Here is a 13,747-nt window from a genome sequence, read left to right as displayed (position 1 = left end):
ATTCTGCAAGGATCTGGTGCTTTCATGTACTGTTCTATGTCAGGAAGTGCCATGTCAGAAGCTTAAGAGGATTGTCTTCACTTCATTTCAAAGAGAAATCAAGTGAGCTCACGGCAGTGGATATGAATGGGGGATCTGGCAGCAGCCAAATGGAGCAGGGCAAATTACCAGAGGAAGTCGGGAAGACGACGCAGAGGAGAACTCAGAAAGGCCAGATTCAGGTGGAATGTTCAGGGAATATTTCTCCAAATGGTACAGAAAGAAACAATGAGAAATCACTGAAGCAGATTGTCAGGCGAGATTCTTCAAGCTGCTTCGTCAAAAATCTTTGTTTATTTTCATGCAAGTGTTGGACTTGGTCAGTGAATAAGAGTCCAAATCCCGTCTGTTTCCAACTTTGAACTTACAGGAAGACTTGGACTTTGGTTGGAAAATTATAGTTATCAGTCAGATTTCAAAAATGCCATTTGCTGGTCAACCGAAGCAAGAAAATGCTCAGGTTTCAATTTCTAACCTTCAACAGAAAGACCAATACTGCAGCTCCTACCATTAAAATTTTACAAATTACTATTGTCAAAACCCTTGGTAATGCATGTCACGTTAACGTGTCTTGTGGCTACCAGAGCAGACCAAAGGCTGGGTGATCAGTGATGAGGGGCTCACCTCCTTGCTTGGCACCATTGGCAAGATTAAAGCTGAAACATGTTGGCTATCCACCATACACCTGATTGTTGTGACAGATGGAGTTAGTTCAATACCAAAAGCGTGCAGTGATACAGTTAGGAATGTCAAACTAGAAGGAAGAGTACAAGGTTAATTGCAAGACTCTTAGCAGTGTGGAGGGATAGCGAGATCCAGGGTTCCATGTCCACAGATACTCAAAGTTTTCACATGAGTTAATGGGATAGTTAAGAAGGTGTGTGGTGTGTTGGTCTTCATTAGTATTGAGTTCCGGACTGTGCGGTAATGTTGCAGCTCTATAAAGTTCAGGTCACCCCATAGAAAGGATGTGTAAGGAGATTTGCCAGGAAGTTTCCTGAATTAAAGAACATGTCTTATGAGGAGAGAATGAGCAAGCTAGGGCTTTTACTCTTTGGAGTGAAGGAGGAAGCGAGGTGACTTGATGGTGCATAAGATGATAGGTGGCATAGGTAGGGTGGATAGCCAGTGCCTTTTTCCCACGACAGAAATGGCTACTATGAGAGGGCATAATCTTAAGCTGTTTGGAGAAAAATACAGGGGTACTTTTTTTTAAACATAGATAGCTGTGGTTATGTGGAACTTCCTGTCGGGAGTGGTGATAGAGATTAAAGAAACTCTTAGATAGGCACGTAAGGATGGACGATGGAGGGCTATGAGGGACAGAAGCATTAATTAGAATTTGGAGGAGGTACAAAGGGTTGGCACAACACTGAAGAGCCTGCACTGTGCTGTAATGTTTTATGTTCTAATCACTGCTTGCATCAATACCCACTAGCCAAAAATCTGCAAACCAGTATGTGAACTTGGACGGTATCACTGAGCTAATGTTCTGAGAGGATCATTGTCACAAGTACAAGAGTGGCTCAAAGTGAAGGTCACCACATTCTTCCCAGGAAAACTAAGTATTGATGATATCTTTGTCCTTGCCAACAATAAAAGTCTACTGAAGCTTAGTGGAATGCATCGTTTCACATGATTATTTGATAAACAACACTGACTGTTATAATATTAAGACAAAGCATCTAAAAATACAAAGTGTTAACACTGGGAGTTTATCATTCCCCATGAGGCTCTATAAAGGATCTATTATACAGATAGCATATCAATAAATTTGATCTAAACCATTATTAAAATCAAAAAATTAAGTAAGTCATTAATCCTTGTGAAAACTGTGTTTTAGTGACAAAAGTGCAACACAATCAGTTTTTCAAATAGTAATCGTCAGTATCTAATGCAGCCAGGGAACACCACTAATGGACAGTGTCAAAAGTGCCAATCATGTTGTCTGGAAGGTCGCATGTGCAGCTGCACAAACTGGATATCGTATCAATTTAAGTTTGTCTCAGAGATTATGACAATCACTTTTGCTGTAATGAGGATTTAGATAGTGCCCAAAACTCCCATGGGATTGAACTTCTAACATCACATGCTACCAGGAGATGATTATTTACACAAGGTTCTTTAATGTGTTATTGAGTACTAAGTTGATCGGCAGTATTGCTGTAGGTTTTAGTAGTGGCCTGCTGTCTGCTACTCAGTTAACTAGTTAACTGTTAACTAGTTGTGGGCTGATTTGTAAAGAGGGAAATGAAGAGAGGGGCATTAAAAGTAAAATGTTCCTGCAAAGTTTTCTGCAAACATCTGTCTTCTCCCAAATGTTCAAAACTAAATCACGCTTGTTCTATTGATTCACATTAGTTAATACCATGTCAATTCAAAATTTAATTCATCTTTCAGAAGATTAAAATAGACTTTTCCCATACCTCACCTTGGATTTCAACAGAGGATGAGCACAGATCAGAACAGTGTCCGATTCAATAAATCACTTATACTCACAGACACATGCAGATTAACCGATTCATCTCTCCCTGTAACTGTCTTTCTCCCCCATTCAACCAGGCAGAGGAGAGGTTTATTATTCTGAACCACGCTTGCAAACTAATTGTTAATTGCCATGCTGAATCATGTTTCCCATCTGTCTGAAATTTTAATTACCCTTTTTCTGGTCTTGTCTTTCAAGAATGGCTTTATTATCGTGAATAAAGCATAGATGTACCAAGGCTGGTTCACAAAATGGATGCCTCCAAACCGTGCGGGGAAGCTGTCCTGCAGAGATCAGAGCACAGAATCAACTGATTAGTAACTTAAAACCACAGAAAATCTGCTACATTGACTGATCTGTAAAATCAGAGCTGCTGGAAGGGAATACTCCCTCTCTAATTCTAATCTAATTTTTGCTTTTATTTGCTCTCAATCTTCAAAGAGCAATGAAAAGAATAAAGACTGCTTCCTTTCCACATTTAATGTCCAGGGTCCACCAGTTTAACCTCTTGCATTATAGAGCTCTAGTACTACAGGAACCTATGTTTCCTAGGACTTGATTTGATTTATGTGGATTTGCCCACCCTCTTAAATCAGATTATGATAACTGGAGGAGGCACTGAACAGCAGACAACCATGTGGTGGAGTGGTGTCGTGAGATCTGGTCTGTGATTTGTTTTCCAGCTGTGAAGAAGGACATGTATGTGTCAGAAGGCAGACACTGACTGTACAGAAGAGGTATGTAGGTGTGCGGAGTGAGACATCTGAGGAAGTGCCATTGTAAAAGGAAGACTTAAGAATGAACGTTGTAAAGTGGATTAGCTGCAATTCATCCAGGAGTAATGAGAAATTAAAATGGTATTGATGACTTGCAAAAATTAGATACATGCTCCCATATGCCTTTGGTTTGATATTCAACATCTTGTAGTAATTGAAATGAAGTTTTCTTTCATGTTCAGTTAAGGCAAACAACAAAACCAAATACTGTCTGCGTTTGCATTTATGGTGAAGATCCTGGCAACGTCGATGCTGCAAAATTACACTGAGATTATTGATGGTGATCTGACGGTAATTGCTGAAAATCCTTCATCTCACAGATGGAGATGAATTAAACTTCAAGGAGAAAGTAAAAGTTTCCAACATTATCAGCATCTTGTAAGAAAGGCTAATTTGTATGATATCTTCAGCTGACTATCTGAAATCAAATCTGGTGTTGTCTCTTCTGTCCTTAGTACCTTTTTAACTCACTTTTCAGATTGCTGTCCCAACTTTCCTTATAGTTTTTGGTGTGTTTGCTTTCTCTACCCCATGATAGATTTTTAGTCAATCTCACTTTTTGAAGCTAACTTATTAACTTGTAATATTAATAATCTTTTTTTAATTGTTCCTGATTTTTTTTAAATGTGATCAGTCTTTTCTAGTCTACAATCATCTGGCACCTGCTCTCCAAACCTAAAATAAAAACAGGAAAAACTGGAAATACTGGATCAGGCAGCATTTGTAGGGATAGAAACAGAATTAACAGCTCAGTTCACTGACTTATCTTCAGAGCTCATTTAATGTCTATATTTCAGATTTCCAACAATTTTACTTTATTGCTTTTTAATGTCCCATATCCAGATAGTTTATAAGGTTGAAATCAACATTCATTTTGGTCAGTGGCTGAGTCAATGGTCAATGGGTACAAAACTCAATCCAGAGAATCACAGGGTCATTTTGACACAGAAGGAAGACCTGCAACCCATTGGTGCCACTTGGACCCCTTATCTGATTAGTCCCATTCCTTGGAGACCAAAAACTTGTATACACAAGAGGATATGAAATAGAAGCAAGATTAGACCATTTGGTCCCTTTGCCATGCAATAAGATCTCTGCGGTTATTTGATCTCATGACACTACCTTACACAAACACATTTCACTGATTCCGTGCATCATTAGAAATTTAACAATTTCTGTCTTAAGCATACTCAGTGATTCAGCCTCTTTGGTAGAGAAGTCCAAATGTTTGCTCACTTCCAGGTGAAGAAATCTCTTTTCACCTCTTGTCCGAATGGCTGAGCCTTTATTTGGAGACCTCTGCTCTTTTAAACATTGCATTTACTCTCTCAAGTCCTGTACGAATTTATATGTTTCAATAAGTCACCTTTCAGTCTTCTAAGACGGCATAGGCACAGTTGGTTTAATTTCTCCTCTTTCAAGAACTCCATCCCAAGAACGTGGTGACCATTTGCTGCACTTGACTGTTGTATTTATGGGCCCTTAGGTAGGGAGACAAATATGTAGTTGCAGCCTCTATATAGCTACACCTAATCATAGGGATATCCTATATAAATAAATCATAGCATCTTTATTCTTGTAATAAAGGCCAACATACCGATTATTGTTCATTGTACCTGCATTATAATTTCAGTGCTTCTGGTGTCAGGCTATCCCTCATATTTTCCCACTTTATATTCCTTGAAGCACGTCCTTATCCGTTCTCTTACACTGCCAATAGCTCCCTGAAGACTATCTGCATTCTCCTCGCAATCCAAATGTCACCCAGTTTTATATCATCAGTAAAGTTCGCGATATTACACTTGATCCCCTCATCGAAGTTACTGATACAGATATGAACAGCTCCAGCACACCACCATATATCATAAAACCCTGCCTCCCAAGCCAAAAGTAATTTGTTTATTTTACCCTCTGCTTTCTGTCCAGAAACTAATTTTCAAAGTGCGCTAATATGTTATGCACAGACCCCCCAACCTTTTTGGATAAGGTGTTACAAAAGATTACTAATTTTATTAAAATCCAAATGAGCCACATAAACTGGTTCATCCATGGTGTTTCTGTTGATTACCACCCAGATCTGTCAGACTTCACGCACCACACCGCCCCACCCCCGATCCCTATGCCAATTCCCAATTATTTTTTCTTCTGATTGGCTGTTTCTTTATTTTTTATCTTTATTTCAAATCAAGTTTAATTATTATTCAACCATACATAAATACAGTGTTCCTCTGGGGCCAAGGTGCAAAGCATACATATCACATGACTCAAAATAGCAAGCAAAAAATAGTCACGCACACACTGTCCTTGACAGTGCTAGGCCACTGCAATCCAACCTGTCATTTCACAAATTGAACACTGGAGGGCAGCACCAACAGAAGCGGCCAGCCCCCAACTGAACATGGATGCCATGCTACACAGCCTCCGGCATCTCCTCTCCTGGACGACAACAGACGGCAACGTAGTCCTCTCAGGCCTTTCAGCTTCCCCACCTTCTGCAACACCACCAAACAAGGGCAACAAGCCTGCAGCATCTTACATAATCACTGTTCAACAGAGTCTTCCAATCGCAAGAGAAACATCCAATACAATCACCCATGGGTCACATATACATTGAACTATATGGTAAAGTGTATCATTTTGCATCAAATAAAATTAGCAAGGATTGTGCTGGGTAGCCCACAAGTATTGCCATGCTTTCTGTTCCAGCATTGCTTGCTCACAACTCATTACTCATATCTGTATATCTTTGGAATGTGAGAACTCGGAGGAAACACATGTAGTCACAGAGAGAATGTATGAACTCTCTACACACTGTGGTGGGAATTGATTCCTGATCTTAGCACCTGTACTGTAAAGTGCTGTGCTAACCTCCACACTACCATGCTGCCCTACCATCACAGGCTCAGATTTCCTGATCATAGCAATCTCTTGCAAGTCCTGAAGAAGGGTCTCGGCCTGAAACGTTAACTGTTTATTCATTTCCATAGACGCTACCTGGCCTGCTAAGTTCCTCCAGCATTTTGTGTGTGCTGCTTTAGATTTCCAGCATCTGCAGAATTTCTTGTGTATATAATCTCGTTATGATCTTTTCTACATATCTTCTATCTTTGCTCATTATTTCAAATCTGTCTCCTCACATTCTTGATGTTTTGCTAATGGGAACAAGAGTTTCTATCTTATTGTTTTATTTAAACCCATCATGATCGTATTCATCAAGTTTCCTTCAGCCTTCTTTACTCCAAGGAGAACAGCCCAGATTTGCCAGTCTCCAACCTCCAAGACTTTGACATGCATCTAAAGCAGGTGTTCCCAACCTGGGGGTCAAACCCTTTGCTTAATGGTATTAGTCTATGGCATAAAAGAGGTTGGGAACCCCTGAAATACAATGGCTCAGGAGTGAACATAATAATCTCCCACTTAAGTACTTTACATGTCTTAACCATTAAATATAAGGTAACTTTGCAGAACATTATTGAGTTATATCATTAAACCAGTTGCCTTTTCGCCTCGCAGATCTTACTTCAAAACATTAGTTTATGTTCCCAGTCAATATTTATCTTTTCAACAAAACCATTAATGGAACATCACCATTATTAACTTATATCTGCTGTTGTTTGTGAAATTTTACTGAACGTAATTTGGCTGCCACTTAACCACAGGAACTGTCCAGAAGAAAAGCTTGATTACCTTTAAAGCATTTTGAGAGTTTGATGTCTATGTACATTTGTAAATATGTAAATACTATTATTTTCTTCCTGGATAAAAGACCTAATCTAGCATCCACACTCTGCTACCCGTACTGTCTCTATTAAGACTCTGAAATAACGCAAAGCAGTACTACCACTTAGATTATCAGATCTGTTGAAACATAAATGGATCAAAAAGATTCATTATCTAAAATGCCAAAGCAAATACTGTTGAGGTTGGAAATATGAATGTAAATAGGAATAGTTTGAAACCTTTGACATGCAGTGCAGTTATTAGTTAACTATGACATTTTATGAAGGGAAGGGGAGAAATGTAACACGTTCATCCACAAAGAATGTAAATGTGCTGCTGGAAAACTGGAATTGATGTTGGAGGCAAAAATTTGAGCTCAAATGTCTATAATACGGTGGAACAGGGATATGGAGGTATTTAAGGTGGGGGGTTATATATGGGAGGCAGGGTTTAAGGGTCGGCACAACATTGTGGGCCGAAGGGCCTGTACTGTGCTGTATTATGCTATGTTCTATGTAATTGTTCCTCAAGCTTCACTGAGCTTATTGATGGAGACCTTCTCATCATAAGCTTTGACTCTTACTGATCAAGAACCTATCAACCTCCACTTTAAGTATACCCAATGACTTGGCCTCAGCAGTCATCAGTGGCAATGAATTCCACAAACTCACCACCTTCTGGCTGAAGAAATTCCTCCTCATCTGTTCTACGGGGACATCCTTATATTCCAAGGTTGTGCTCTCTGGCCCAAGACACCCCCACTATGGGAAATGCTCTTTCCATGTCCACTCTATCTAAGCCTTTCAACAGATTTCAATGAGGTTCCCCTCATTCTTCTAAAATCTAGTAAGAACAGGCCCAGAGCCATCAAATGCTCTTCATAACTTTGCCCTTTCTTTCTCAACATCATTGTTGAGAACTTCCACTGTACCCTCTCCAAAGGCAGCATCCTTTCTTAGATAGGGGGCCCAAATCTTTAGGAAGATTACCTTAGATTTTTGTTAAACCACTTCCCAAGGGTCCCAGTTGCACAACAGCCCTCATCAGTCCCTTTGTAAATCTTTTTTGCCTCAGACTTGTACTTAACTTTACACTCAATAGCCTGAACCCAGTGAACTACTGTTACTGATTCACACATTGGATATTATGAGAAAGAACTTATTTAAAAGAATGTGAAGTCATCCACTTTAGAACATATGACAGCAAAGCAGAGTTCTTTGTTAAATGATGAGAAATTGGATAGTGTTAATTTTCGAAGATATGCTTGAAGGCTATAATAGATGTACAGCTAATGAGCTGGAGAGCAAACGGTATGTTGTTCTGATAGGCTCTGATTACAGGAGTAAGGAATTCCTATTGCAGTTCTATAGGACCTGGCATATTGTGTATAATTATGGTCACCTTACCTAAGAAAGACTACTTGCCGTAGAAAGAATACAGTAAAGAACATAGAACAGTTTAGAACAGGAATGGTCCTCAGGCCCACAATGTTGTGCCAAACCAAAACCCCCTCGGTTTACTGGGCTGCTTTCAAACGTTATGTTTGCTATAAGAGAAGTTGTTTTCAGTAAAGTTTAGAAAAATATCAGGAGATCTAAATGAAATGTAACACTTTTAACGGGCATGTCGGCTTGACATAGGAAGAATATTTTCCCGGACTGAGGAGTCCAGGATCATGGAACAGGCCATTCCAGACAGAGATGCGGAGAACTTTCCTCACTCAGAGGGTAACCCACATTTGGAATTCTCTGCCCTGCCCCCGGGGGATGTGGAAGTTCACTGGCCTCCTTCAAAATGGAGTCATTACATTTTTGGCATTTAGGGTATCGAGGTATATGATGATAGTGATGGGAAAACTAAAACTTCAGTCAGGTTCTTTACAAAATGGAGAAGACAGCACACTCCTGCTCCTATTTCGTATATTAAAAACTGGATTGGTCAAATAAACTGGAAGCACACTTTCTCTCTTGACATGGGCAGAAAAGTAAAAGTGAGTATAAATTAGTGTTCAATTGATACCAGCATGTAACTGTATTAAAGACAATGAATAGAAGAATGTAGAAACTTAGCTTGTTAATACGTTATATGAGTTATGCAATTTGTAAAATTATCTGCTTACTCTACATCCCATATGGCTTTTCTGACAAGATCTGTTTGCATTCTGTAGTAAAACCTAGCAAAATTATTTCATGATTCTTTTCTTCATTTTCAAATTCCTCCATTTTATTAAAATGCTATTTTTCAGCTATAATGTGTGTGCATATTTGTTCTATTAACTGGGGACTATGTTCGTTTCCTGCCTCTTTTGCTTTATAATCCTGTTCAAAAAACTCTTATTTTCTTCTTTCCCTGATCATAGCAGCCATTTCCTTGTAAATATTATAGGAAGTTTACATATCCCAAGCACAAACAACTTCTCTGCACAGATATTGATTGACTCTCTGTGGGTTTCCAGGTCCAAAAATATTTGTCAGGGCAGCCTCCCTGCAGAAGTCCTTCAAGGTCTATTGACAGAGGAAGTAATAGTATTTGCTATTAGCTCTAATTAGTGTTGTTTAATAACTAGATTATAAGAGATGTTTATAACAGTTGATGGCAGAAAGTAACACATTCACATAGCAGACGGATGTGTTTCTAACACCTTTGATGGTTTTATAATAACTGTAATGTTTTACTGAATGGTTCTGAATTGATAAGGATTTAATTTAACACTAAAGATTTCAGATATATATATTTCTGACATTTTTAAGATATCCTACACAAAAGTTTTTAGATAGTTAGATGCAATAGAATTAATACAATGGGTTTTCTCCGTATCATTGTGATGAGAAACTTTGGACCAGTGCTAAATATCACTGGGGGACCGCTGTTCAATACCAGCCTGTGGACCGCTGCCATTTACTAGCGCAGCCCTGCACAAAGATCTGGCTAGGTGGCCTGTTTGCTGGAACAAACTGGCACCAGTGTAGCTGATAATCCAAAATTGGTGAGGGAATTTTTTAAAGAAAAGAAGCTGTTATGCTTAAGCATCAACTACATGGAGCAAACTGAAGAAACAGGGGTCTGCCTATTTACCTTTGATATTGTTTAATTTAAATCAAAAATAATTTTAACGGATTCATAGATTTCTCAAACTGGAGATCAGCTGGACCTTATGAAGACATTATGGCACACAACTCTCCACATCTCCACACAAGATGAGCCGTTTCTCCCTCTGTTCATCCCCACTTAGCAATTACCTCAGTGTATATCAATTTTCAAGCTCCACCTACAGCATGGCTGGGGGAAAGAAATGCTGTGTGTTTTTCACCTGATGGGTCTTTACATGGTAAGAACACAAAGCAAAAACTTAACAAGGTCACCTCTCAATGGATCGAAAATCTGATCATTGGAAAATGCACTGACAGTAGCCCGAGCAGCACAGGAACTGGATGCAAGGATTTTGCACATAATTTCCTCATCTGTGGTTCTGCAAAGCCCAGTACTGTGACTAAAAGGTGTCAATGAAATTAATTTTTATTAGTCTTAATGTGGAATCATTCTTCACCCCATTGCACCAGAATTTCCTAGTGGTGGATACAGCCCAGTTCATCATAGGCAAAACCCTCCCCACCATTAAGTAGATTTACACGAAGAGCGGCCTCGGGAAATCAGCATCCACCATCCGGGCCATGCCTTCTTCTCACTATTATCATCAGGCAGGAGGTACAGAAGCCTTAGGTTTCCCACCACCATATTCAGGAACAGTTATTACCCTTCAACCATCAGGCTCCTGAACTGATGTGGGTAACTTCATTCACCATTACTTTGAACTAATTCTATGACTTGCAGGCTCACTTTCAAGGACTATTTACAACTCATGCTCTCAGTATTATTTTTATTTGCACTGTTTGCTTTTTATACATTAGTTGTTTGTCAGTCTTTGTATGTTTTTGTAAAATTCTACTTGAACTTCATTTTCCTGTAAATGTCTTCAAGAAAATAAATCTCAAGGTAGTATTTGGTAAGATACAGGTGTTTTACTTTGATAATAAATTTTCTTTGAACTTTGAATTTTTGAACTTCCTTCACTAACATTCTTCAGATGCAGGGTAACTAGAAAAAGTCCTGTTAATGTTTACTCCTGCTTGCCAAGCTCTTATTTCCCTGAGTAGTTCTTGACTCTTTGCTCATAGTAACAGGATTTCTCCGATCACTGCCTTCTGCACGACCGACCTAATTTTTGTTTTTGCTGATTGGTTTCCACCAGTTCTACACGATGACCTCGGCATGAAGCACAACCCCTTTCTTCCTTACTGTTTCCTTTGGGATATTTTTGATCTTTCCTCGTCAGTCTGGATGTTGCACATATAAGTACAAGAAAAGACTTGCTGATATGTGACCTTTTGCTTCCCTCTAGCCTCTAACCTCCCTTTTATTCTATTTTTCCCAGGACCACACAGTAGAAAATTGCTTTTCTCCCTCTCGTGGTACCTTAGCTGGAAATACACAAAACTTTTGATCTTTTGAAAATGGACCAAAACAATTAGGCTGCCTCCTAATCTAATCATATTCTGGTGGACCACAGAAGTGTGGAATTCCTTGTGCAATTTCTTATTGCTAAATCATTGAAGTTTTAATACTCAAGCTTGCTGGCTTTCAATTTTTTTTCCTTTTTGATTTACCTCAACCCCTTTGTGGCACCCTATTTAACTTCTTTACTCTGATCCTTTTAATTAAAGTAACTTATTTTATTGCACCTTATCTATACTTCTCAATTTGATTATATTTTACTTGTTACCACTACTGAATCTTACTGAGGCCAAGCAGCTTTCTTTTGCTAAAGTCAGCCAAGTCTGTTCTAAAAAGAATACTTGAGGGAAAAGACATAATGACTGTGAACAACTGGGCTTCCAGTTTCTTCCCCTCATGACTGGGAAGTGTCTAACATCTGCACTGTGCCCTTTACTGATGTGGAAGTCACCTCTCAAGAAGCTACATCCTTTTATTGTGCTTTATTTAAGTAATGCACCAATGGGACAAGTATTATATTTACTCAAGCTGTGGAGATTACAGTTTGTAAAACGTTGAAAGCTCTCATTCCATAATCGAGAAGGAAAATAAGGATGCAGAAACACTAACCTGCAAGCCCTCGATGGCTAGTCTTAGTATACTTGGAGTCAGTTTGGAGGCTTGTTTGAATGTGAAATTACTCCAGTCTATAATTAGCACAAATCCATTTATCTGTAACTCTGGATCTTCAATAAGAATTTCCAGGGACAGCAGAATAGCTCGGAGAATGTCCACAAAGGTATTCCTGAAAGAGAGTGCCATACAAGAATAAAGGGATTAGAGTTCTCCTCCATGGTCTGTGGAGCATCGTTTTGAAACAAGATAGGAACTTCGAGATTTCACTGTTGAAAGAATATATTTCAACTAATAGTAAACACGAGGAAATCTGCAGATGCTGGAAATTCAAACAACACACACAAAATGCCGGTGGAACACAGCAGGCCAGGCGGCATCTATAAGGAGAAGCACTGTCGACGTTTCAGGCCGAGACCCTTCATCAGGACTAACTGAAAGGAAAGATAAAGATTTGATAGTAACGGGGGGAGGGGGAAATGCGAAATTCCCAATTCATCATTTTGCATTTCCCCCTCCCCCCACTACTTTCAAATCTCTTACTATCTTTCCTTTCAGTTAGTCCTGACGAAGGGTCTTGGCCTGAAATGTCGACAGTGCTTCTCCTTATAGATGCTGCCTGGCCTGCTGTATTTCAACTAATAGCTCATTTTTTCTTATTCATATATCATTTTCCAAACCAATACTAAAATCCTGAATTATTTTTTCCCAAATTCAGACTTATAATAGTTCAGATTCCCCACAGCTTTTTGATATTATTAGGATCAATTTATAATGCACAATCTGATAAAATTAGATTTTTTTTGGTGCTCATACAGTTCCAGGTCCATGCTATGGCAGATTTCAATTCCAGTGGACTGTGTAGTTTACTAGTTGAAACTGAAGCTGTGAATAGAGTTCTCAAGTGGCACAAGATGCCTACAGCATCACAGCATCCAACAGATCCACCCCACTGACCTCCCAAACACAGGCTGTACATAAATCATGCAACTGCAGTCTGGGGAGGACCTACAAATATTTCACTCAGTACCATTAAATATTGAAAAGTTTGTTATAAGGACATTTGTTAGTTCTTTTGTATCAATGGGAAGCAGTTTTGGCCGAATATAAACCCTGCTCCAGTTTTGGAAAGAGTGTGGAATGAATAACTGTGGAAATGAGTGTCGCTGTGCTACAACAGCATGTCTAGTGCAGTATAAATGCAATCAGTGCAAAGCAAAATGCTAAAATGACTTTTAAAGAAAGGATGCTTTTAATTTTTCAAAGCTAACATTAAAATGTACATAACATTCAGTCCAACAACTATAGAATACCACACTGGTGTAAGTCAGTGTGGGTGGTCTTGTATAAATATCTATAAATGCCAGTCTTGGACTAATACATTTAATATAACATTGTCCATGTTTTACACATTAGCAGCTTCTTGTAAAAGAACCTTTTATCAAGGGTGTAGTTATGCTGTCGCTATGAGTTGCTCCTGGGTGAACTCAAAATGCATTTAAAATTTAATGGTGAAAGTGAAATTTATAGGTACATGAGCACTGAGCCAACTCCTGCTTCTTAACAGCTCAGCCTGTAGCCAAGCTGTATAAATCAAATTTTG

The 13,747-nt window shown here is 39.0% G+C and overlaps 1 protein-coding gene across 1 annotated transcript in view; it reads right to left on the bottom strand.

The window, feature by feature from the left end:
- The window catches only part of LOC132382231 (clavesin-1-like), a 68,367-nt gene that overhangs the window by 27,883 nt on the left and 26,737 nt on the right, over positions 1-13,747 (bottom strand). The window contains exons 2-3 of the mRNA XM_059952291.1: positions 12,142-12,316; positions 2,698-2,808 (exon numbers count right to left, since the gene is read on the bottom strand). Coding sequence (XP_059808274.1) covers positions 2,698-2,808; positions 12,142-12,316 — 286 coding nt within the window. The remainder of the gene's footprint in view (positions 1-2,697; positions 2,809-12,141; positions 12,317-13,747) is intronic.

Source organism: Hypanus sabinus, chromosome 1 (assembly GCF_030144855.1).
Source record: "Hypanus sabinus isolate sHypSab1 chromosome 1, sHypSab1.hap1, whole genome shotgun sequence".
NCBI classification, from domain to species: domain Eukaryota; kingdom Metazoa; phylum Chordata; class Chondrichthyes; order Myliobatiformes; family Dasyatidae; genus Hypanus; species Hypanus sabinus.
Note: the sequence above shows the minus strand (reverse complement) of the source record. Positions and strands in the feature narration are given on the sequence as shown.